Below are 27672 nucleotides of genomic sequence, written 5' to 3'. Positions count from 1 at the left end.
GAACTGTATGCAAATTCAGCACTATTGACTGTGCATGCTTCTAAGTTTTGCTGTTATTTTACATCAAGTCTGTGAGACTGTAGACAATTTTCCCTTTTGAAGTAGTTTTTATTGATTGTATTTGTATATGTTTTAGGGACTTAGCAGTTTTATGTTATGAGGCAGTTTGGTGTAGAATATTTTTACCGGATTGTTTTGAGATATTGAGTGTCTGCTGTTTTACTTGTAATTATTTTCCTTCTTGTGTTGTGTATTTGACTATATTTTGTCCAAGTTCGTAGTATTTAGAATAATTGTTATTGACTTGTAGATGTAGGGAGTAATAATCCTTTGCAAGATGCTCTATACTTTAGTCTGAACATTATTCTTAGTGTTCACTTTTGAAGCCTTAGTATTCTGGTAGTATTATTAATGTAGAGGTAAATTAGGCTGAAATGTAGGCATTTTTCTGATACATTATACTCACTTAGTTGTTTCAGCAGGTAGAAGTTGCATGATGGTTTACTGCTGATGATGTTAATTTGCTCTTCTTATGTACTACGTATGATGTAGCTTACTTGAGTAATTGGAATTTTCTACTGAAAAAAGGATTGCTTGTCTATTTTATTCCTATGTTGTTGAGTTTGTCCATAAGCAAGCCATGTTTTTACTCTATCCTATGCCTTGGAAGAATCTAGATATATTGTGTTTGCAGTTTTATGTTTCTCTAAGGTTTCAGCTATGTAGTTTTTTAAACTGTGCTATGGGTGTGACTATTGATTTCTCTTTCTGGATGCCATGTTGGTTTCTGTGTATTCCTCTTGCTGCTTGAATTTGACTTAGGATGTTTGCTTTTTTTCTTAGATCTTTATTTGTTTATTTGTTCACTATTTTTTATTTTTTAATATTCCTTTACATAAAGAATTCAAAGTACATTGTTAAAGTCAAAGTGTGTTAAAATTCAATTTTTCAAAGTTAAAGTTTTAAAAATACAATTATCTAAATTTAAAAGTTATAATAGTATATTTTTGTTAGTAGAAGATTTTATACAAGGGCAAATTATTTTGTTGTTAATGTAAAATTTGTTAGTTAATGTAAAATTAAAGTAATTAAAAATCAATTTTTCAAAGTTAATGTTCGAAAATACAATTTTCTAAAATTAAATGTTATAATAGTGCATTTTTGTTAGTAGAAGTTTTTATACTAGAGTAAATTCTTTTGTTGTTAAAGTAAAATATATTAGTTAATGTAAAATTAAAGTAATAAAAATTCAAAAAAATAAAAAATAGTGTACAAATAAACAAATTAAGATCTAAGAAAAAAGCAAACAACCTAAGTCAAATTCAAGCAGCAAGAGGAATACACAGAAACCAACATGGCATCCAGAAAGAGAAATCAATAGTCACACCCATAGCACAGTTTAAAAAACTACATAGCTGAAACCTTAGAGAAACATAAAACTGCAAACACAATGTATCTAGATTCTTCCAAGGCATAGGATAGAGTAAAAACATGGCTTGCTTATGGACAAACTCAACAACATAGGAATAAAATAGACAAGCAATCCTTTTTTCAGTAGAAAATTCCAATTACTCAAGTAAGCTACATCATACGTAGTACATAAGAAGAGCAAATTAACATCATCAGCAGTAAACCATCATGCAACTTCTACCTGCTGAAACAACTAAGTGAGTATAATGTATCAGAAAAATGCCTACATTTCAGCCTAATTTACCTCTACATTAATAATACTACCAGAATACTAAGGCTTCAAAAGTGAACACTAAGAATAATGTTCAGACTAAAGTATAGAGCATCTTGCAAAGGATTATTACTCCCTACATCTACAAGTCAATAACAATTATTCTAAATACTACGAACTTGGACAAAATATAGTCAAATACACAACACAAGAAGGAAAATAATTACAAGTAAAACAGCAGACACTCAATATCTCAAAACAATCCGGTAAAAATATTCTACACCAAACTGCCTCATAACATAAAACTGCTAAGTCCCTAAAACATATACAAATACAATCAATAAAAACTACTTCAAAAGGGAAAATTGTCTACAGTCTCACAGACTTGATGTAAAATAACAGCAAAACTTAGAAGCATGCACAGTCAATAGTGCTGAATTTGCATACAGTTCACATGCAAACTCTCATGAAAAGGTTCAAAGCAGTCTCCCAGCTCAGTTCTCATCTATACTTGGACAACAAAATCCTGCAACAAATTCTCAGAAATCCTACCTTTCCTACCCTTGCTTAAATAGCTAAAGTGCAATCTTCATACTAAAATATTGAAAAACAGCATATCTATTTACATAAAAGTGTGTACACATGTGTTTGTCTGCGTGTACTCTTAGATAAATTGATAAAAAAAAGCAATATAGTTATAAATCAAAGACTATACCTAATAATATTAATTTCAAAATAAGCTGATAGAAAAAGATATAATAACTACAGTATAAGCTAGAAACATAAATTGAGAGTATTTGAAAATAAAATCCTTAGGAAAATATTTGGGCCTAAAACAGATGAGGAGACAAATGAGTGGAGAAGGTTACATAATTTAGAAGTACATAATTTGTATTCATGTCCAGATATTATTAGAATGATTAAATCAAGAAGACTTAGGTGTGTAGATCATGTGGTACGAATGGGAGAGGAAAGAAGAGTATACAGGATTCTTGTTGGGAAACCTGATGGTAAAAGACCAATAGAAAGACCAAAACAAAGATGGAGGGATAATGTAGAGATGGACCTAAAGGAAATTGGTGGGGAAGGAAAGGAGTATATAGATCTTGCTCAGGACAGGGACAGATGAAAGGCATGTGTTGCTGCAGCCATGAAACTTCGGTTTTAAGAAGGGTAGAGGGTTAGTTAGTTATACATTAAATAAGCATAATATTTGGATTGTACGTAGAGAATATAACAAATGTACAATGCATTGTGCGAAAACTGTCAACTTTGCATTATAAGCAGAAAATTAAACCAGTTTGCCCTAGAAATACATTTTAAGAATAGCCCAAAATAGCATGCGTAATAGAAAATTAAGAAAACTTTCTGATGCATGAAAGTACTGACTAGTGCTGAATGAATCAATTACTGTAAAATATTATTCTCTGATTCAAGTAATTTAACTGTATCTTTTGTGTGTAAAATATAATTGTTAGTTGAACTGATAAGTACAAATATTAACTTTATACGCCTTTATGCACTCTAAATAACATAACTTTGATATATAAATTAGTAACAATTTGTTAAAATTAAGTTAAAGTGTAGAATTGTTTTCTTAAATAAATATAAAGTAGTAAAAATACTAAACAAATAATTCCTTCTTTTCCTATTTAAAGGATGCCAAGCAGTGTAAACCAGTTGTTAGTGGCTAAATAACATAAAATTTGAAGGCAGTGACAATATTTTAAAAAAATACTGTTTTTTACCTAACTTTGTGAATTAAATACTAGTACATTTTGTCAAATTATAAATAAAATATACCTATTTCTTTGATATTTGTACTAAAGTGAAGAAAATGTTACTAAAACTTGGCTAGTACAGCAAATCTGAGATTTTTAGCTTTATTTGTCCGTAACTGGATATAATTGTAACTTGTTAATCTCGCCAAACACAATCTTTACCTCAATTTTGGAAGCTAGCTGAACTTTAGCGTTTCGAATTACATATAGTGAAGGCCTCTATAGTGGAAAAATACACCCAGTCTGTAAAAATTTGGAAATGTTGTCGCCTTCTCTGTCGAACCAGACCAAGAGTGTTCTCAGGTGTTTCAATATATTTCTTAACATAACTAACTTTTTAAAAATGCAGGTAGCTTAGTTTGTATTGCGCTAGGGTTTTAACCTATCTGTCCAGGGTCCAAGTCCCTGGCAGGGTTGTTACAATTTTAGATTTTGTCATCGGATCTTGTGCAGACTTCAAATTTCATAAGTTATAAGCAATCTAAGTTAATTTTGGGAGTGGGCCAAATTGGTTCCTCATATAAAAAGCAATGACCAAATTGGTCGTAGCGCCTATGACCCTACTTGGGTTCATCCTCCAAAACATCTGCTTCGAGTCTCCGATGCCATGATGGAGCCCGTTCAGGTTCTACCGCCCACAAGTGCGTTCCTTCGCCAATCCAGCGAAGGTGAGAATAATAGAGCGCAACCCTCTATATATACATTCAGCTCACTGTTGGTCACCCCTTGATCTAGTTATTTTCATGCAATCACCTACATTTAGTGAATTTTGCCGTCTTTCTGTTTGATCTGTTAAATAAGCCAGTCAATAAAAATATACTTACATAGAAAAATCCTGATATAGTTGGATTCTCAAAAATATGTACAATCAGTGTTCTTGATACATTTAGCACCTGAGATAGTATAAATCAAAATCTAGTTAGTGTTGGCATGTGTGCTTCTGGTACATGTAGTTACTTGAAAAAGCAAATATTGGTTGTGTAAAAAATAGCCTCCTTGTGAAACAATGAAAAATTAACATTATATCCTCATAGCATTAGTTGCAACTGCTTCTTGCAGATTAACAAAGCTCTGTCGTGTGGTCCTACGTCACCTATAATCCTTTGTAAGGTTCGTGTTGTCCTATAAATTGTCGATATACATGCTAAGTCCCTAGTTACAGCCTAAGCTTTTAGCTTCAATAAATGTATTTTAGTCCTCGGAGACATATATTGATCTTAGAGTAAAGAATAAACCTCGTATAATAAACCGAATGGAAATAACCCAAGTGTTGATGCACCCAAAGAAACCAGTAATACTTCAAAAATACCTTGAAAAAGGCTATAAAGCTAAATAATTCTTCTAGAATAGTAAAAAAGTTTGGAAAGTGGACCTAGGCCGCTAAGCCGTCTGTTAACTTCGTATTGTAATTATATTGTTAAATTGTTATATGTAAGGGGAAAAAACAATATTAGTAAGCGTCCAGTTATGGACCCATCGATAAAGGAATTTCAGTCTTTATAGACACACAATAATTTTCGTTACACTAAAAATTTGGCCTCGTATAAAGGTAAATAGTCGAAATGTTAAACATTTCGTGTACTTTATCCAGTAAGCCTTAGCTAGAAATACAATAACAGCGTTACAGACATAAAAATTAAGCAAGCTTTGATATTCTAGTGGCACATACTAAATATAAAATATCCTTTAAAATACTCTGACAAATAGTAGTAGGTTGTCTGAGATCAAAATTTTCAAGTCCTCTCTCCTGCATAAATAGCTCTAGAATTCACTAAGCCTCAAAATAAAATTGGGTACATAAAATAAAAAGCAAATGGAGAGTGGTGCTGATCGCATCATCTCCAAAATAGCAAAAACAAAAGTATATGGATGGAGCCCTACCTGGTATATTTAGAAAACTTTACCTAGTATAAGAGTAACAAAATACTCAGCAAACTCTAAAATAAACAAACTTTCCTACGTGGCAGGCGTAACCTGCCCTAAATAAATACATATAGAAATACAGAACCAAAAATAGCATAGTGGAAATCAGTAAACCCTAATAATAATAATAATAATAATATATTCTGTGGCTTACATTTTAGCTAAAAGTATTTTTTTTAGTTTTATTGAAAAAAATTAACTAAATACTAAACTCTAAGTTAAAAATTTGTAAATGTATATATGATACAAAACAAAATAAATAAAAATTAATACATACCCTGCAAAAAATCAATAAAAAAGTTGAAAACCTCTCTTTGTGCATCCAAAATATAATAACAAATCCTTCCTGACTGGATTAAATTGTGTTATTTTAGTAATAATAAGCCTAAACTTGTAAATAAAAGGGTAGAACTCGTCAAAACATACTTTTGCATCCAAAATATAATTCAAAACACATCTAAATTGTGTTATTTGAGTAAACTAGAGAATAATCCTGTAAACTTGGAAAAATATCTCTCTCTCTCTCTCTCTCTCTCTCTCTCTCTCTGTGTGTGTGTGTGTGTGTGTGTGTGTCTTTGAGAGTCCAAAATGTAATAAAAATGGTGCCTGAATAATATAAATAGTGTCATTTGAGTAAATATTATGCTAAACTTGTAAAATAAACAAATAAAAGTTGAGAACACACACTTTGTGTGTCGAAAATGTAACTAAAAATCTTTCCTGAACAGATAGAATTGTGTTATTTGAGTAATAATAAGCCTAAACTTGTGAAATAAACAGATAGAAGTTGAGATCACACACTCTGTGTGTCGAAAATGCGACTAAAAGTCTTTCCTGAACAGATTGAATTGTATTATTTTGGTAATAATAAGCCTAAACTTGTGAAATAAACAGATAGAAATTGAGATCACACACTCTGTGTGTCGAAAATGCGACTAAAAGTCTTTCCTGAACAGATTGAATTGTATTATTTTGGTAATAATAAACCTAAACTTGTGAAATAAACAGATAGAAATTGAGATCACACACTCTGTGTGTCGAAAATATAACTAAAAGTCTTTCCTGAACAGATTGAATTGTGTTATTTTGGAAATAATAAGCCTAAACTTGTGAAATAAACAGATAGAAGTTGAGAACACACACTTTGTGTGTCGAAAATGTAACTAAAAGTCTTTCCTGAACAGATAGAATTGTGTTATTTGAGTAAAATTAGGCATAAACTTGTAAATAATAAATTAAAAGTTGAAAAAATCTCTTTGTAAATACAAAATTTAATACAAAATGTTGCCTGAATAGTACAAATAGTGATATTTTGGTAAAAACTAACATAAAGTTGTAAAATAATTAATTAAAAGTTGAAAAAATGTCTTTGTGAGTCCAATATTTAATAAAAAATGTTGCCTGATTAGTACAAATAGTGTTATTTTGGTAAAAAATTAATATAAAGTTGTAAAATAATAAGTTAAACGTAGAAAAAAAATGTCTTTGTGAGTCCAAAATTTAATAAAAAATGTTGCTTGAATAGTACAAATAGTGTTATTTTGGTAAAAAATTAATATAAAGTTGTAAAATAATAAGTTAAACGTTGAAAAAAATGTTTTTGTGAGTCCAAAATTTAATAAAAAATGTTGCTGATTAGTACAAATAGTGTTATTTTGGTAAAAAATTAATATAAAGTTGTAAAATAATAAGTTAAACGTTGAAAAAAATGTCTTTGTGAGTCCAAAATTTAATAAAAGTGTTGCCTGAATAGTACAAATAGTGTTATTTTGGTAAAAAATTAACATAAAATTGTAAAATAATAAGTTAAAAAGTTGTAAAAATATCTTTGCGAGTCCAAAATTTAATAAAAATTGTTGCCTGAATAGTACAAATAGTGTTATTTTTGTAAAAATAAGGATAAGCTGTGAAAATGTTTGACATAAAGTCAAAGTTTGGTAAAAAATAAACTCAAAATTAAGTTAAATAGCACACAGTAACATACATTTACTACCTAAATCAATAATCAAAGGGTCCTAGGTTCGTTACCCCGTGATAAAAGCAAATGGTGAAAACTGTAGGCCCCGTCCCTAATAGCTCTCCCTTCTTCATAGTACAGATAAAAAAAAACCTGCGCTAAAGCGTCCTGTGCCTTGGAGGCAAACCTGAGCGGAATATTAATTGGCGGCGGAAACCGGTTCTACAAGCGACGCATAGCTTCAGAGATTTAACCCTTGCTGCGTATTTCCAGACATCCTTTGTTGTCTGGTTGAATCCCTCCCCTGCCCTACAGTATTGCATAGCTTTCCCCTGTTCTTGCGTACTGGTTAACCTTGAAAAAACCGGTTCTGATTGGTCAATCGGGTTCTTTGTTTGTTCTGACGTTGTGACGTCATTTGACCTTGACCGCACATCTCCCAAATTCCTTTCTCGTCTACCCTCAGCGCGGAGCTCAGATTCGGAGACAGTATTCTGTCTAGCGTGTCGTACCATCGTCTTTCATAACATAATGAAATACATTATTATATACATTGTACACTAAAACCATTTATTACCGTTGCATATCGCGGGTTCGAGTACCGGGACCGTCCCCAATCGTACCATTACCACCGTTCATAGCGGTTCATAAACCATAGAAAACTTATTTTCAATATTATAAACATTAATATTATCGATTTATACATTACATACTTTGCAGTAATGAATATAAAACCATATGCATAGCGTTTAGTACCTCTAATTACCTTCTATATACATATTTTTCATAAAATAAATAATTATATATTCATAAAAAGTTATAAACATGCAAATACATAAATGTAAAGTATTCTAAGTACTTGCTAATGAATTCTAAGTACGCTCAAATTAATTAAAACCCGTGCAAATTAGTTATAAGTACGTGCAAATAAAAGACCACCCATGGAGAAAACAGGCCTTGGCGTACATCTCTACTACTCAGGAGCAGTTGATATTGGATTTGTATTGAAAATATGTATATACGGCGAAGGGTAGAAGTGTAAATAAATGTTGTACATAAGGAGATAATTGCGTGAGACGTTATTTCTTGTCAACAGTAACTAAAATGTTACAATTAGATACGTAGCAAGGCTGATTTATTGGTGGGGGAATTGGATATATTATAAATATATATGTACACACTGCTATGTAGCTATATTAATAAGATTTATTACTACATCTTATACATATAATTTACTGTCAGATTGAGTTTTTAATATGTTATAGTATACACTGTCCCAGCTATCTCTGGAACAAGGCCGCGCATAGTGGCAGATAAGGGGAGAAATCGAGTGGGACGAGGGAAGCAATACACGTTGTTTCGAATGTTGATAACTGCAGTCGCTTTCCCCTTCCACGCAATCCCGTCCCATTTCACATGTTCATTGGTGGAGCCGTCTCCCGTCACTACTTGCGCAGAGACGTGTTTTCCTTCGCCTGCTCGAGAGATAAATGAGATAGGGTATAGTAGTTTTATGCAGTGCATTTTTTTATGGAAAGATAGGTGTCGGTACTCTTGAAGTTGGTTTGTTATTGTGTTCAACATAGGACCTTCTCAAAATATTATGCTATATTATAAATGGGTCGTGCATCCATGTAGTTACACACACACACATGCACACACATTTCATTTCTTACGTTAAAAGAAAATAGTATTAGTTTCATTCTCACATATAAAACGGAGCTAGAACGGCGTACCGTTGCGTACCGCAAGAAAAAAAGCACTGGTTTTATACATACATACATATGTATGTTTCGAACACGCATCTGTCTACGCAGATACATTTCTGTGGTTTCAGGACCATCAGGTTCCCATATGAGAAAACAGTCCACCACCTGGACGTCGAAGGATACAAGTTCAGTGGGGACCGGGACATTGTGGACAACGGGACGCTGAACCCTTCCAACTGGTGCTTCTGCGGCGGCGAGTGTGTACCGATTGGTGTCGTGAATGTGTCCACCTGTCGCTTTGGGGCCCCGGCGTTCGTGTCCTACCCTCATTTCTACTTGGCGGACGACTACTACCTTCAGCAAGTGGAAGGGTTGAGTCCCTCCCAAGAGGAGCATCAGTTCTTCGTCACTATTGAACCTGTGAGTATGATCCGACGTGCAGTAGGCCAGAAAGTTTGTCTTGGTACGGTTCCCGCCACTGAAAGGTCTGTCGTCTTCGGCCTGTTGTTGCCAAACGTACAGGTCAGTGGCGAAGCGTCCTATGAGGCCCGGAGGCCGGGCCTACCCTAATATATTTGTCTATAACGGATTATTTTATTACTTATAAATTTCATTAAACGACGCTTAATAAAAGAAAACTGAAATTCTTGGTCTTCCGATAATTACCGCAAGTTTGCAACCCTGCCTGGAACCGTATCTGAGCATTCAGCGAGGCCCGCCCGAGAGTGCCTCAGCTGGTCCCATAACAACCTATGTGATTCGTGCGGGAAAGCATAATGTCAGGGGTGCGTTCGCCTGTAATGTAACCTGAGAGGCCGGCCTCTTTTCTCTCTCTCACCCCCTCTCCCTGACTTCCGAAGAGTGCCGATCGTGTACGAGCGCGTGACGAAGCAGGCAGTGGACGTACAGAGCTTGTTGAAGCAGTGTTTCCATGGAAGATTCAGAGCTGTGCCGGGAGCGGAGCATACCCAGCTGCTAACATGTAGCGAAAATGTGTTGCTAACACGTCTAAGCCTGGTCTCCTAACCTATCAAAGTAGGCATTATTAGAATTCTAACTGCAAATAATGCATGCAAGTTGGTTACCAGTGTTAAGTTTGGTGCTTTCAGCTCTTTTGAGGAACCGCTTTTCGCGAAGTGTTAGCTGCTGGATGTGCCCCACATCAATCTCGATTCAGAGAAGGAAAGTATTTTATTTCTTTGAGGAAAGGGATATTGAGACGAAATTTCCTTTCATGATTAGTGACATAACTGAAAACGCGCTACTTTTAAAATGGGGCAAAGTACGTACAATGCAAACGTATAGAGAAAATCCATGTTACTGAAATTTTCTGGTCGGTGTGTTACACAGTCCGTGTTCTCATTTAGCATTTCATCATTTTCTAAATCATATTATATTTTTTTAAAAAAAGTCGCCTGTTGAAGAAGAATTATATGCATAAAAAGATTAAAAAGAAATAATTGATTGATAGATTTAATTTATTTTACTTGGCTTTCTGCCATTTTTGGCTAATTGGGAAGATGAGAATGAGCGATAATATGATGACATTGACGAAGGGACACTCACGAAGAACACCTATGCCCAGGTGGGAATTCGAACCTGAGGCCCTTGTCGTAGCACGCTGTTATAACCAATCTGCCGCGGAGGTCAGCATTAAAAAGAAATAAACGCTAAGTGACGATCAAGTGAACCAACCATTTCTGTAATGCGAGAAACATTTACAATACTGTTATTGAAGTAGCAAATAATTTTTACGGGCAGCTTTAATCTAACAAATGTAAGATGGCTAGGGCCTGACAGAACGGCTTTTTCATTGGGTGCCGCGTGGTCAGAACATCGAGTCCCATTCTCACTGTTTTCTGACCTTCGAGACAGAAGCGCCTTTATTCTCAGATATCTAATCGAGACTAGATTAAAGTAGAATCTGAACCAATGCCTCCAGTGGGAATCGAACCTTCTACTTCTTGATTATAAGGCGAGAGCGTTAATCACTACATTATCCTTTACAATCACTATCCCGACTTAAGTAGACGAGATTCAGGCAATATGTTATCTTTTATTTTCTAGGGGCTATATTTTAGCATACTACTGTTAAAAAAAATCACATCTTCCCCTCCCCCCAAACCCTGCTCCGTCCTGTGCCTACCCTTCCAGAGACAGCACGCTTCGCCACTGGTACAGGTCCGGACAAACTTAAACTTGTCTTCTTCTCGTGGGTGTCTTACAAGATTGATTGATTCATTTTGTTTACTTTGCTTCGCTTTTGGCTAATCGCGAAGATGAGGTTTAGTGAGGATAAGATTAAATTGATGAAGGGACACTAGTTGCCCTCTTGGCACTTGGCAGGAAGAGTGGAATGCGGTAACGGGGAACAAGGTTCACGCTATTAAGCCCACCATAGCTGCATGGCATTCCTCGTCCCGCCCCTCTCGTCGAGAAGTTCTTCTTACCCGGCTGCGTATTGGACACAGCCTTCTAACACATGGTGCAAGGGCTGGACCCTTGTGTCGTGTTTGTAATTTCGTTTTAAACGTTCGGCATATTCTTGTTGAATGTACGAATATGGCAGGCACACTTTTAATATCCAGAACTGTTTGTCATCCCTGTTGGAAGATGGCGACACTGTTTTATCAAATGTTTTTAGCGTTTTGCTAAGAGCTGGACTCTTTCACTGTCTGTGAGGAACCTTCAAGTTTATTCTTAATTTTTAGTGTGTCGTGTTTGTCTTGTGCAATTCCCTTTATAACGTTACACTTTTAATTTTTCCCAAGGGGCTTTTTACACACCTTGCTTAAAATTTTTAAGTAAGGATTTTAGATAAGAGGATATTTCCCTACATATATTGGAGGGTGCAAAATAGCCTAAAGTGCCGACGCACCCATAAATTTGAATTCCGGGACCCCTGTAGTTATAGCACGCTGGACTAAACACACTGCTACAGAGGCTGGTTGTCCTTACAAGAATTGGATTTTGCACGAGTCCTTCGAAAGGGCAAGGAATAATATCAATGAGTTATTCAAGCCCTTAGAGCAGTGGTTGTCAATCTTTTTCAGTCCAGGACCCACCTTGAAGAATATTACACTTCATGGGACTCATAAGCATGGGCGCCGGCAGAATTAATGGTAGGGGTGTGCACTCAGATTATAATCATATTTTTGCTAAAATCGAGTACTTTAAGAAGCCCTCTTCTACGATTGCTTAAAGAAATTACTCATACTTACTTCATTCTAGAAAAAAACAAACATGTAATTTAATAGACAAATTTAGTCTAACGAAAACGACAGATATCAGATTCACTTGAGTTAAACATCAGAGAGATACCAATAAAAAGGCAATGGTAGAGCGTGAATAACTGAAATGTAGAGTAGACTACCTACAACATGGGTTGAATTTAAATTGTTAAAACAATATATCTTAGTAATTTAAATAGGTTTCAAGACCCAGTAAATAAATTTTCGAGCTCGACTTAGCGACCCACCAAACACCCCCTCGGGACCCAGCAGTTAGTTGCGCCCCATAAGTTTAGAAACAATGCCTTAGAGAGTAAGTTCTTCTACACTTACTATCTGATATCCTGCCTTCTGTTTGTCAGCTGCCTTCCCCTCCCCTGACCTAAGTGGTTAGCAACGTGCCACGGCACAGGGGTCCCAGGTTTGAATCCCTGCTCATGGGTATTCTTTGTGAATGTCTCTTCATCAACTTCATCATATCATCACTCATCATCAATCGTCGCGATTAGCCACAGGTGGCATGAAAGCTACGCTAAATAGCAAAACTCAAATCAAAGCCTTCCCTTTCCCTCCTCTGTGAATGTTTTCAAGCAAGTCTTCAATTCCCCTCAGAGGAAACAGCGAGCTCTGGTATAGAGAATATAGCACATTCTGTCGCCAGCGCTCCTCTTAGTGGGTGGAAGCACTCATGTGATGGCTGCCAAGGCATTCCAGCATGCAACAGTCCACCCAGTGGCGGGAAATGTACCAATACACACCTTCTAGACCATAGTAGGATCAGTAAGGCGTAAAATAGGCAGGCATGTAGGCAATACAAATGATAAGAGACCATGGAAAACAACAGTATAACATTCTAAAAGCGCCAGAAGAGTCAGTGAACACGAATTTGCTATTATTTTTATAGTTGCACAATTATTAACTTTGATTTTTTGTGTTCTGTAGAATTTTTCTAATTTTTTTGTTTGCGTTTCTCTTACTTTAGCCAAATCATGGTGATGTTGAGTCACGGATAGATAATATTGATGAAGGGACATTCACAAAACAAGAGTTAAGTGGTTGAGTGGCAGAACAGCTGCGTGCTGAACCTCGCCCTTCAATAAAGAATAATTGAATTGAATTGAATGTCGTATTGAGCGAGAGATGGCGCAAGATAGCGGGAAGAAACAAAAAAGGCATTTTCAGCAAGATTTTGTCAAATATGCACTACACCTCACAACAGGCATTTATAGTCATAATAAAACGAGCATGAAATGAGTTTATAAAATAGAAATCTATGTTTTAATAAAAGGAACAAAAAAAGCAAATAGGCAAAATTCCGCACCCTAGCATTCAGTACCTGAATAAAAGTTACAGATTAGTTAATATTATCAATAACAAGTTGAGCGGTATCTGGAATATGTGTCAGAGATTCACTGACTACAATAGTCTTATTACCATCAAAGTAAACAAAACTAGACACTGTTCAAATACCCACACACTGCACGAAATTCATGCGAAAATCTATTCTTTTATTTTCTCTCTTTCTAGACAACTGGAGTTCCACTACAGGTTGCCGCCAGGTTTCAAATCAACATTTTGCTACAACCCAATAAATACATAACGTACGTACCTTTAGGCAGGAAACTCACTATGAACGGTCGGTACTGCACAGATTTTGACCGATATAATGTACAGAGCCGAGCCGAGTCGTGCCGTACCGACCGTTCATAATAAGTTCCCCCACCATATTCAGTTTTTCTTGCGTTACTCGGACTTTTAGTTCTAGCCCTAGCATGTCCAACAATTTAGTAAAGAAAACTTGTGACATATTTTTTGAATAGCCACTGTTATACGTGGGTGACACTAAAAGTTTTTAGATGCGGCAACACTGATTGCAGCAATACATTGTCTCTAGGATATGTTGAAGTTAGTAGTCTGTGAAGTGTTATAATGCTGCAGAATTTATAGTTGTTAATTGTTGTGTGCTAGAAATTAGTCAATTATTGTCGTGTGTGTACAGTAAAATGGATTTAACACGGGAGCACTTCAGAGCAATGATTTTTTACGATTTTCGAGCAGGTTTAACGCAGCAGCAATGTTATCAAAGACTCCGAAATGCATTTCAGGATGAAGCCCCATGCCATGCGACTGTGTTTAATTGGTTTTTAGAATTTCGACGTGGACGTCAGAAACTCAGTGATCAATTACGTGATGGTCGTCCTGTGACAGCAACTTCTCAAGAAAACGTCGACAGAGTGCGTCGCATGATAGAGGAGGATAACCGGGTGACATATGCAGTTATTAGTGCAACACTGGGTATTAGTATGAGTCAGGTTCAAACGATCCTGCATGACCGCCTTGGTGTCAGGAAGCTCTGTGCCAGATGGATCCCACAACATCTTACTCAGGAGCAAAAGCAGGCACGGGTCACATGGTGCATGAAAATGCTGGACAAATTTAACCAAGGACAATCAAATGCAGTGTATGACATCGTAACAGGTGACGAAACTTGGGTGTACTGTTATGAACCCGAGAGCAAACGACAGTCGACGCAGTGGATCTTCCCGGATGAAGACCCACCAACAAAAGTCAGGAAGGGACGAAGTGTTGGCAAACAAATGGTTGCCACTTTCTTCAGTCGGACGGGCCATATTGCAACAGTGCCACTACAGGGACGTCGGACCGTTAATGCTGAATGGTACACTACGGTTTGTTTACCGGAGATCGTACGGAAAGTTCGTAAAAAACACCCACGAAGTCGCATTATTGTGCATCAAGACAATGCGCGCAGCCATACAGCAGTACGAACAATTGAATTTTTCAAAGCCTCCAACATCGAAGAAATGACTCATCCTCCTTACAGTCCCGACCTCTCCCCTTTTGATTTCTTCCTGTTCCCTAAAATCAAGGATACATTACGAGGTTCTTCATTTCCTACTCCCGAGGAGGCAGTCACCGCCTTCGTTCAGTGCATTCAAGAGGTGCCTGCAGATGTGTGGTCCCAGTGCTTTCACACTTGGTTTTAACGGATGAACAAGTGTATCAACTGTCATGGAGAATACTTTGAAAAATTATAGCATTCATACTTTTGGTCTCCAGTGTTTTACTTGCGCGTGTCTCAAAACTTTTAGTGTGACCTATCGTATTTATGAGCTTTCCAAGATCCGACACAAATAGAGAAGGAGAGAGATATCTGCGTGTGTGTGCGCGCGCTTGTGTGAGATAAAACCCCACCAACTCCCTCCTGCCTACTTAAGTTTTCATTTGTGCTCATAATATTTAAATACCAATGCCAGGTAAAATATTTCCAACATATAGAGCTAGAAGTCTGTCGACAAACATGCCATTCCCTGAACCCAAAGATTTACTGCCGCAACATCATAAGTCTTCCATCTGTCCCTAGACTAGACAAGACCAACGTATCTTCACCATCCTTGCCAATTTCCTTCAGGTCGATTAATATTGTCATTCCAATATCGTCTTGACCTTCCTCTTACCATTAGGTTTCCCAGCAGGAATCCTGTGAACTTCCTGTCCTCTCCGATGCGTATATGCTGACAGTTGTGTTGTACGATTAAATTTTAGTTCTTTAATTTAGTTATTTTGAAACCATATAGTCTAAAGCTAAATCAAAAAGTAAATGCGATAAAGCATCTCCTTGTTGTAACCCATCAGACATACAGTTGTCTACACTGATTTTACTTCATGTGGATAAATATGGAGCATTCCATGTGAAAGTGCCTCTGAACCTCAATTTTTAAAATTAAATGCAATGCTGTAATTTTATCTTAACTTGCGAGTGAACAATGTGAAATTGTCATTTGCATAAATATTCAAGTATTATACATAATTAAGTTACAAGGTAGAAGGTATTTTACAAATTGTTCGCTTATTTGAACTTTTTTATTTGCTTTTGCTTTCTATTGTGTCTCACCCTGACACCAAAAAACAATTAATTTCTCCTTTAACTCTTACATTTCCCCCTCAACTCCACTAGAATATTCAAACGTCAATTACCTTCTCTCTTTGTCTTAAATAATTTATTTTTCATAATTTAAATAATTTGACAATTCACCGAAATTAAATAAAGTGAAGAGGCAGTGTTTCGTCTGTCCCACCTGTGACACAAAATTGTTCAGCTACAAATCTGGGAAAGTTTTTTAAGGGTAGTTATGTTTAATCAACAGTGTTAAGTCACACAATTCATTGCACAAAACTGTAAGAAAAATGTTGCTTAATACTTTAATATAAAAGATGTAGTCTGCGCTGCGTGTCCCATGCTTGACAATGGCTTGCCCTGTTTTTGTAAAACCCACTTTCATTACGGACCGCGTTGCCTTTCTAAGTCACGACAAATCTTCCCTCAAACAGATTCTGGGTGCTCTATTGTGGTAGCTTTTTCATCTAATCCAGGCCCGTAGCTAGAATTGGTCTCCAAGGGATGGGTCTCACGGGTTATCAGGGGGGGCTTTGAAAACCAATTCCATTTTTCAAAATTTAACAGTATTACATTAAGGTAAATTATATGTGTCGGGGGGGAAGGGGTCATTACGTTACATAAAATTTATAAATATCAGACAAATACTACATTTTTCTACATCTTTTAAAATATCTTTTGAAGTGTTAATTGACTGGTACTGAAATCATCCCTTACACACTCCATACTGCTTTAGATGTTACAGATATTTATATCACGCAAAAAAATGCACAATATCCAATCACAATGCCTACAGTACATTCCACCCCCGACCGAAACAATGAAACTCCCCTTCGTTCCCAAAACTTGGGAGCTTTTGACCTTTGATGCAGATGAGAAGGACATTTGCATGATGACATCAAAGTCAGATTTATGTCTAAACGGGAGGCCGCAACAGGGACAGTGAAGGTACAGATAAAGAAGCCCCCCTCTGAAAGAACTTACAAAGTCTATATAATCTTCTAAATACTTGCAGCTAATTAGGCTTCAGCTCATAAACAAGATGAGTGAATGTAATAGCTGCTGTTCGTGTTCTGTGGATTTATCCTTAAAGTTGTGAGCTGTCTAAATTCACTCTTCACTGCAAACAAATTATACAAAATAGTTTTACCTAATGTAAAGGGGGGCTGATGGCAGTGCCAGGGGGCTCAACCCCCCTTGCATCTGCCTGGCTACGGGCCTGATCTAATCTCCATTCATCCTCGTCGTCACGCTTAACCTCTACAGTTAGAACAGCGACCTTAAAACACTACAGTACATTTCTGTAAATATTGTCAACGAAATGTTCGGGGTTCGATTCCTGTTAAGAACCCGAAATTTTAAAACAGCATCCATTTCAATTTTCCTACGAAATGAACTTCATCAGTTTTTTCATGTGTACGTATTCATGAATACAGAACACAGAAATAATGGTGGAATGTTACGTGTGATCCAGCTAAATATTCAAACGGTGAATTTTTCTATGCCCATTGTTCAAGTCAAAGATTCTCCATTCAAGATTAAATGCTGATAACGAAATTATGATAGGTTTCAACCAACATTTTTTGGAAATTTTCATTCACTAATTACGAAAAAAAAAAAAGCATAAGCCGGCCTACGTGACAGGATTCCGGGTTCAAATCCCTGGCTGACCATAGGTGTTCTTTGTGAGTGCCCATCTTTCTCATCTTTGCGATTACCCGGAAGTGGCAGAAGAGCGAAGTAAAATAAACCAAATCAATCAATAAATAAAAATGCATTAAGCCTAATATTTTTATAATCGATAACGTAAATAAAGTTCAGTTAATTAGTATGCTAGCAGAATAAGCGAAGTAAAAAAAGTTCTTAGATGAAATAATCGAGCGTAAAAATGCAGAAACCATCGTTCCATCAGTTTTCAAAATTCAAAACATAAGATTCTTATTAATAGGTTACACAACGTGAACTTTATGACTGAAATTTCACCCTACTTTTCTTTTTTCCAGACAAGGTGTGTGAATAAATTACAAAACAGAGTAATCTGCGCATTTCTTAACGTCCCACGAAATGTAAGATAAAGAAGATAAAAAAGTATGAGTTTGTTTTTAAGTGCAGCTTATGCACTGATAAGCTAAATTGCGACTGAGCCACCATATGCCTCGAACGCGAGACTCCTTGATTAGAAGGCGTCGACGTTACCAAGATCAAGATGGAAATCAGTTGCGCTTAATAGTTACTCATAATGTGGATCGAGTAGGAAAGTCTTCGTAGTGATTTGGTTGTACAGGGTGTCCACATGAAACCTCCCTGATTTCAAATCATAATTGTGAGGAAAGTATTCAACATAGAGCCTTGCGGTTTGCGGCATCATGTAAAGCAACTGAAAAAGTTTTTATTTTTATTTTTATGTATGTGCTGAGCAATTAGCAACGATGACAACAGCACAAGAGAGAGCGCAGTGCGTTTTGTGGTATGCGGAAACGAAAACGCCAATTTCAGTCCAAAGACAGTTCAACTGCGTTTGAACCGGAGCCACTAGACGTAAAGACAATTAAGGCTTGGTATGACAAGTTCCTAGCCACTGGAGTGTTAACAGACAGTCAGGTCGACAGTGGTTGGAGATCGAGTATCGGCTGGACATTTTAATGGTTACAAAAGGAGACCACGTAGAAGTGCACTTAAAGAGTTGCTTTACATGATGCCGCAAACCGCAAGGCTCTATGTCGAATAATTTCCTCACAACTGTAATTTGAAATCAGGGAGGTTTCGTGTGTACATCCTACCCTGTATTACTATTTGTACTAACAATTCAGTATTATATCATTACGACGTGGCCCACGCTGACTAACTTACTGAAGCCCTACTCCTTTAAATTACTTTCAGATTATTAAAAGATGTCCCTTACGTATTCTTCCCGATGATCTGGTTCAGCCAAGAAGTCGCCATGACCAGCGACCTTGCCAACTCCTTCAAGGTCATGCTGTTCTTCCGTAACAATGGCCAGACAGCGTGCCTGACCTGCGCATTTTTGGGGTCTGCGGTTCTGCTCGTAGTGGGGGCATTTTACGTCCACCTTTACATGCGGAGGAAACGGATCTTGGAGCGCATCAGGTAAGGCCCTCAGGAAACGCACTTGAGTCCCTTTTCATTTCCCCTCTGTGGTCCACTCCCCTTTCCCCCATCGGCAGGCACGTATCTAGAAATATATTTCGGGGGGGGGAGGTCAGAACCAAGTGTCTCAGGAAAGGAATAATAATAATAAAGTCTAAATTAAAATAATTATATTATAATTACATTAAATTCAATTAAAACTAATTAAATATATTCATTAATTAATAGGCAAAAAAGTTTGTGTAAGAATAGAGATATAACAGCACGTATTCATTATCTAGCTTACCTGTAGCTAAGGTCGGCATAATTTGCATAAAAACAAGTGCCATAGGAAATAAATTAATGTCAAGTAGATGAAGAATTGAATATATATTGAATAACAAAAAAGGACGTACGTTCCAGTTGGCGAAGAAAAGTAAATTTCCTGATTAATATTATTCGCATATGCAAGCATAAATCTTAGGTACTGTTCTTGAAAGCCGAATGATCCCAATGATAATCCTTGCCTTCCAATAAGTTCAAAGGAAATTATAATCATCGATTAAAAAATATGCTAAACAAGTATATTGGTAAGTCTTTATGGGGGGTTCCGGACCCCCTGGACCCCTCTAAATACGTCCTTGCCCATCGGCACTGTTGGGAAAGTTACTTTTTGAAAGTAACAAAGTTATTGTTACGATGTCTTTGCTCGGAAATCAAAAGCAACCCGGTTACAGAGTTACTCTTTGGAGAAAGTAACTCAGGTATAGTTAGTTACCGTTTATTTAAAAAGTAACTTCTACAGTCAGGGGCGCCAACTTTTGGAAAACATTCGGTGGCCTCAAACACTTGAGTTATATAAGATCATCAAAATCCCATTAATCCTCCTTTCCACATATCACACATATTAATACACGCATGATCCATCCATACTTATTGTTTTTTTTAAATAAATTACTATTTACTGATTTCAATAAGCAATCCATCGCGAATCACGATAACAAGTATAACAACACAACACTACAAATTATTAGGTAGGCCCCACGAGCCCATATAAGCTGGGGCCACTGTATACAGTTTAATTTATTATAGATGACATACAACTATTTCGAGCATGTTATCAAAATTGCCAGTTACTTTAATTTATGTTTTTATTTTACATATTTCATTATTTTGTATGCTATACACTATTTACCAATATTAATATGCAAACACAGTCAGCAATAGCAGTATATTCATATCCCCATTCATTAATATAATTTTTAAAAAAAGAATAGTGTTAAACAGCATTCTCCTTATGAAATTCCAAGACACGTTCCGGTATTAGTATTACCAATGTGTATCTTGAAACATATGTACGTTTTTAGCTTATAAGCATCAAGAATACAGAAAAGTTATACAAGAGGAGGCACACTATTTTTATACACAAATCAAAGTTCATAGAATGAACAATCATGGTAGAATGAACATTTTAAAATTTTACCTTAACTTGTAATTCTATTTATTATAATAATATGAAATTAATATACCTTCTGTCAAAAAAGTGCCGGGAATTTGTAATTTAAAAGGCCCGCGCTAATAATTTTTCAAAAATCTTTTTTCCCGTAAGTTGATAGCACTGAACTTAATTACTATGCCAAACATGAGCGCGATCTGTCAACAAGTTTGTTTACAGCAGCTGGATGAATCAGTCCACTTCAGTAGTGCATCACGATTTTTACAATTAACGAAATTATTGAACAAAGAGTTTGCCTTAAATTTTGTGTTGCGAACGGAATTTCGTGTGCTGACTCGCTAAAAATGTTAAAACTGATTCACCATAAGTCTTTTCTATCAAAAACACAGGCTTACGAGTGGTACAAAGCGTTCAAGGAGGGCCGAGGACATGCCTCGTTCTGGACGACCTTCGACCTCTTCAACAGATGGAAACATCGAAAAAGTGAAGGAAATTGTGCTCGATAATCGCCATTCCAGAAGAGAGGTAGCTAGTGACCTTATCATCTCTCACGAGTCTGTTCGTTCGATTTTGGTGGATATTTTGGGCATGAGACGCGTCGCCGCACGGCTTGTTCCAAAGAGCTGAATTTTCTTCAAAAACAGTACCGTGACCAGGTCTCTTTAGACATGCTGGATCGCGCCAATTCTGATCTCACATTCATGGAACACATCATAACTGGTGACGAGACATGGGTCTACGAGTTTGACATGCAAACAAGTCAACAGTCATCAGAATGGAGGACAAAAGACGAGCCGAAACCGAAAAAACCACGTCAAAGTCGCTCAAAAGTCAAGGTGATGCTCATTGTTTTCTTCGATATTCGTGGTTTGGTGCATCATGAATTCGTTCCAGAGGGACAGACGGTCAATAAAGAATACTATTTGGCCCTATTGAAGCGTTTGCGTGAGAAAATCCGTCAGAAACGGCCAGATTTGTGGAAGAACAATTCGTGGATTTTACACGACGATAATGCTCCATCGCATAGAGCGACAGTTGTGACCGAATTTAAGGCGAAAAACACAATAAATACCATCGATCAACCACCGTATTCACCAGATCTGGCCCCGTGTGACTTCTTTATGTTCCCGAAACTAAAATCGCCGCTCCGGGGTACCAGTTTTGACTCGATTGAAGCCATAAAACAAAATTCGTGGAAGGAGCTGAAGGCCATACCGGAAAGCGCCTAGAAAAAGTATTTCCAAGACTGGAAAACATGCTTGCATATGTGTGTTGCATCAAATGGGGCCTACTTTGAAGACGACAAAATAAATACTCATGAATAAATTAAAATTGTGCGTTTTATTTAACAATTCCCGGTACTTTTTTGACAGAATATATTGTAATTTTGAAACCATATAACCTCAAGCTCCTCGAAGTATAATCGATTTTACAATTTAACCATTTATGTTGTAGTAGTAAAATGTAAGAAATATATACGTCGCTATGATTCCAATTGGTTTTATTGTTATTGTTGTAATGCTCCTTTCAGATATCAACAAGAACCATCGGTTGCTTACCAAAACGACGCGTGCAAGCCTCTTAAGGCAAGTGAAAAAGAAACATAGACTTCCAATTTGAAAAGTGAAATTATATTTTTAAACATTTATTCCTTGTAAATTATATTTTCAAAATATATAGTTTTGTCACTTTTTTCTTGTCATTTGATTTCCTTTGGTTTGATTGAACTCATTCCCGATTGGTTTCCAAATCTGGGGAGCAAGGTGCAAAAACTTAGGGGGGAGGAGAGGGCAGATGATCTGTTTGCTGCTTCCCCAGCGGGCAAGACAACCTTGATAATTACAAAATATTATATTCACAGTGTATTTAAAAGCTACCAGTCGAGACAGTCCTTTCTTATTATCCCTGTCCCGACTTTTTTCTCTGACTGTAATCTGAAGTGAAAATGTCCTGATTTTTTATTTAGCGCACATTGCCGCATGTTCTGTTTTCGTTATAAGAATCACTGGCTGCTGATACGTATCAATTAAGTTCATTGTAATATTAATTATTTGAAAAGCAGGAGATTAAATGCTGAACTAAATTTATAAGTACGGTAATTAAAATAATTTGAATTCTGTTAGAAATTTTTTTTAGGAGTAATATTAACAAATTAAAATTAAAAATTACATTAAAGAGGAAATGAAAAGTAGGCTTAATTCAGGAAATGCATGGTACTTCTCTCTTCATAATCTTTTGTCTTCTCGTTTAATATCTAAGAAACTAAAAGTTAAAATATACAAGACAGTAATTTTGCCTGTAGTATTATATGGGTGTGAAACTTGGTCCCTTACATTGAAAAAGGAACATAAATTGAGAGTATTTGAAAATAAGATCCTTAGGAAAATATTTGGACCTAAAAGGGATGAGGAGACAGGTGAGTGGAGAAGGTTACATAATTTAGAACTACATAATTTGTATTCATGTCCAGATATTATTAGAATGATTAAATCAAGAAGACTTAGGTGGGCAGGCCGTGTGGCACGAATGGGAGAAGAAAGAAGAATTTACAGGATTCTTGTTGGGAAACCTGATGGTAAGAGACCTGTAGGAAGGCCAAGACGAAGATGGAGGGACAACGTTGAGATGGACCTAAAGGAAATCGGTAGGGATGGAAAAGAGTATATAGATCTTGCTCAAGATAGGGACAGATGGAAGGCCTGTATTGCTGCAGCCATGAATCTTCGGGTTTAAGAAGACTAGAGAGTTAGTTAGTTAGTTAGTTAGAATTTGAAGGCTTGTCAATGGACAAGTTTTCTTTTGTTTCACAAAGTTCATGGTTTCGCACTTCGTGGATTGTTTACAGCAGCCGTTTCGGCAGTGAAAAACAAAATAAAATGTTTTACTCTCATGTAGGACATCAACCTAAGTTTTCACATAACTTAAAACACGATATCATAGCTTACACAATTCCTTAAGCACAGTGGCATGCACAGGATTTTGAAAGGGGGTGGGTTATGTCTTATTTTTAGTAGTCTGTCCTATATTTTGCCATATTTTATTTTAGATAAGCTGAGCCAAATATCCACAAACCAGTGGCGTGCCCAGGATTTTCGAAAGGGAGGGGTTACGAACACTTTTTTTTTTGGTAGTCTCCCTCATTTTGCCATCTATTTTTAAATTTGATGTTCTTTTTTTAAGAATGCTGTGCCTAAGGGGGATATAACCAACCCTCACTTGGGCACGCCACTGCCACAAACCCTCCTTGGACACGCCACTGCTTGAACATAATAACTTGATAAGCCGCAAATTTTCTTGTACGTTTCGGGAAAAAAAAAGTCCTAGTTTCACGCTCGGCAAGAATCGTAGTTTTACGTTTATACTACTGCTACTACTACTGCTACACTACCAGTGGCGAAGCGTCCTAATAGGCCCGGAGGCCGGGACTACCCTAATATATTTGTCTATTACGGATTATTTTATTACTTATAATTTCATTAAACGACGCTTAATAAAATAAAACTGAAATTCTAGGTCTTCCGATAATTACCGCAAGTTTCCAACCCTGCCTGGAACTCGATCTGCGCATTCAGCGAGGCCCACCTGAGAGTGCCTCAGCTGGTCCCATAACAACCTATGTGATTCGTGCGGTAAAACATAATTTCATGGGCGCGTTCGCCTGTAACATACACGGTGAGGCCGGCCTCAGAATTCCGAAGAGTGCCGATCGTGTACGAGCGCGTGACGAAGCAGGCAGTGGACGCACAGAGCTTGTTGAAGCAGCGTGAGCGTTTCCATGGAAGATTCAGAGCGTGCTGGGAGCGGGGTACATCCAGCTGCTAACACGTCGGGAGAATGTGTTGCTGCTAACACCTCTAAACATGTCCTCCTAACCTATCAACGTATGCATTATTATAATTCTAACTGTACATAATGCATGTAAGTTGGGTACCAGTGTTAAGTTTGATGCTTTCACCTTTTTTGAGAAACTGCTTTTCGCGAAGTGTTAGCTGCTGGATGTGCCCCACACCAATCTCGATTCAGAGGGGGGAAATTATATTAAAATTATTATTTTGAGGAAAGGGATATTGAGGAGAAATTTTATTTAATGATTAATGACGTAACTGAAAACGCACTACTTTTAAAAGGGGGCAAAGTACAGTGCAAACGTATTGAGAAAATCCATGTTTCTGAAATATTCTAGTCGGTGTTATACACAGAAAGGTGTCAGTGTTCTCATTTAGCATTTCATCATTTTCTAAATCCTATTATAATTTTAAATAAGAGTCGGGTGTTGAAGAAGAATTATATGCATAAAAGAGTTAAAAAGAAATAATTGATTCAGAGATTTAGTTTATTTTACTTGGTTTTCTGCCATTTTTGGATAATTGGGAAGATGAGGATGAGCGATGATATGATGACATTGGCGAAGGGACACTCACTCAGAACACCTATGCCTAGGTGGGGATTCGAACCTGAGGCCCTTGTGGTAGCATGCTGTTATAATTAATCCACAGCGGAGGTTAGCATTAAAAAGAAATAAATACTAAGTGACGATCAAGTGATCCATTTCTTTAATGCGAGAAACATTTGCAATACTGTTATTGAAGCAGCAAATAATTTTTACAAGCAGCTTTAATATAACAAATGTAAGAGAGCTAGGGCCTGACAGAACGGCTCTTTCATTGGGTGACGCGTGGTCAGAACATCGAGTCCCATCGTCACTGTTTTCTGACCTTCGAGACAGAAGCGCCTTTTTTCTTAGATATCTGATCGAGACTAGATTAATGTAGAATCTGAACCAATGCCTCCAGGGGGAATCGAACCTTCTACTTCTTGATTATAAGGCGACAGCGTTAATCACTACATTACCTACGTATTCTTTACAATCTCTATCCCGACTTTTTCGAACAGCAGTAGATTCAGGCAATGTGTTATCTTCTATTTTCTAGGGGCTCAATTTTAACACTACTTTTTAAAAATCCACAGCTCCCCATCCCTACTCCATCCTGTGCCTACCCTTCCAGAGACAGCACGCTTCGCCACTGTACACTACTACAACCACTAATAATAGTCAGGTGCGTCGCCACCGTGAGGGCGAATGTGGGCTTCTAGACCGATTACGTGAGAGGAGCGCACGTGAGATCAGCGCACAGCAAGATTTCGTGGGACTAGCGCATAGGATATCAGGTGTTAGTGGGATTAGCGCACAGTATGATTAGCAATAAGCACCTTCCCTCGCACTTTTCTTTCCAGACTTGGGACTGGACAACGTGTAGATTAATACAGGAAGGTGTTTTAAAGGTTCTTCTATCAGCAGCTTCTATTACAGCTTCGTCAACTTTTCAGAACGATCTTCAATCAAACTTTGCAACGTACGACAGAGAATTGAGGCAACGAAATAAATCTTCAGTCTCAACATATTTGTCTAAAATTGTATTTATACGCCTGTCGGTTTCAATATACTGTTTTCTTCTCTTGCAACCTGGAATGCCTAGGTCTTTAGCAATAATTTTGGCGCTCATCTCCTCAGCGTCTTCCATCAGTTTTTGAATGAGGAAATAAACATTTGGTTTATGTATTCCCACCATCCTATTTAACTTGTTATTCCAACCTTCCACAGGATTGTTTGTCCTGCCTCTTTGTCTATAAACATTGCACATGGTTTTCGGCAAAGAAGCATTGTCCAGCCATTGATCTACGAAATAGTCAAGAAACTGCATCAGCTTTTCATTCTGGGGAGTGATCTGCATGATGCATAACCACGCTTCGTCAATTTTTTCAGGTGGTATCAAGGCTAAAGCTGCGCACATACGACATATTTTCCTAATATCTTCATTTTCCTTATATGTTGTAGCTAGACCTATGTTTTGTATATGACGCCAAAGGCATTGATTAAAATGGTAATTACAACCTGATACTGATGCTTGAGGAAACACTTATCTTATTGCTTCTATTACTGCCATCTCAAAGTCTGCTTTAACATTCTGCGGAGTCCAACCACAATGTTTGAGCGCCGTAAACAACTTCATATATGTAGATTTATTTTTGTCTTCTAGTAACACATAAACGGCTGGCCAGATGTTTGTTTCCTCTTCGGAACTTCCTGCATCAGCATGTATCGAATAAATTTGCTCGGATAACTTTTGAATGTTCCGTCAAGGTAGAAAGAATCACAAGATGTTAATAATTTCTTGCCACTGTTACTTGCAAACACCAGACATTTCTTTTCGTTGTCCACTGTCAGGTCAAGCATAAGGAAGCTCGTCCCGTCGGAAAGTCTCAACACATTTTCATCCAAGGAGATTTCGGAACTACCAATCGGATTTTGGTTGTTCCCAGTGTTTTCCTACGTATTTCACACAAAGAGGTTTTTACGTTATCATAGTTTGGAATTTCAGTAACTAGTTCATAACCTCTATTCGTCAATTTCCCAAATTCTTGTTTGTAGTCGACGTTCACTGGCGTAGACAGTTCCTCCCTTGCTCTTTTCCTGCATACAGACATGGTTTTTACAACTTCCAACTCTGCAACATTCTGATGAGGTTTTCTTTCCAAAACGTCGTTGTTTAATGATGTCTTTAGTGATCCCTTGCACTTCATCCGGCGTTCCTTTACACATCTCCAGTAGATAACATTTTCAGTCTTACGGCCAACACGATACTGATGTCCGTCCAGCAAGAGACAAGGTTTACCCTTGGCACTGGTATTAACTTCCATTGCACATTCACCTGCAAGGAAAGAAAGAAGAACATTAGAATGTGCGCTTCACCCACGATTTTTTTCTCTATGTGCGCAGATCACACTGTGCGCTCCTCCCACGACACCTCTAGACCACCGTACAATTTACCTTAGTCCACCCTTCTACCCACCAAAATAGGCTACATGTGAAATTTTCCGAATTGTTTATAGTGGGGTACCAGTCAACATTTTTAGGGATAAGGAGATGAAAG

General features: G+C 37.1%; 2 protein-coding genes across 4 annotated transcripts in view; one reads left to right on the top strand and one right to left on the bottom strand.

Moving 5' to 3' along the window:
- Positions 1 to 22396, top strand: part of LOC145988346 (protein peste-like) — a 53133-nt gene extending 30737 nt beyond the window's left edge. For all 3 annotated transcript variants that reach the window (XM_083123213.1, XM_083123214.1, XM_083123215.1), the window contains exons 7-10: positions 9180 to 9471; positions 13809 to 13882; positions 19078 to 19305; positions 22272 to 22396. In XM_083123213.1, coding sequence (XP_082979339.1) covers positions 9180 to 9471; positions 13809 to 13882; positions 19078 to 19305; positions 22272 to 22347 — 670 coding nt within the window. In that variant the 3' untranslated portion in view covers positions 22348 to 22396. The remainder of the gene's footprint in view (positions 1 to 9179; positions 9472 to 13808; positions 13883 to 19077; positions 19306 to 22271) is intronic.
- Positions 22397 to 26076: 3680 nt separating this feature from the next.
- LOC145988014 (uncharacterized) lies at positions 26077 to 26472 on the bottom strand. Its single transcript, XM_083122850.1, has one exon. It carries the CDS (start codon positions 26470 to 26472, stop codon positions 26077 to 26079), a length of 396 nt encoding a protein of 131 aa, XP_082978976.1.
- Positions 26473 to 27672: the final 1200 nt, after the last annotated feature.

Source organism: Lepisma saccharinum, chromosome 5 (genome assembly GCF_977018435.1).
Source record: "Lepisma saccharinum chromosome 5, izLepSacc3.1, whole genome shotgun sequence".
NCBI lineage: Eukaryota > Metazoa > Arthropoda > Insecta > Zygentoma > Lepismatidae > Lepisma > Lepisma saccharinum.
Note: the sequence above shows the minus strand (reverse complement) of the source record. Positions and strands in the feature narration are given on the sequence as shown.

Coding starts and splice junctions, on each gene's coding strand:
- LOC145988014 (XM_083122850.1), bottom strand. CDS start 26,472: ATGCAGATCACTCCCCAGAATGAAAAGCTGATGCAGTTTCTTGACTAT.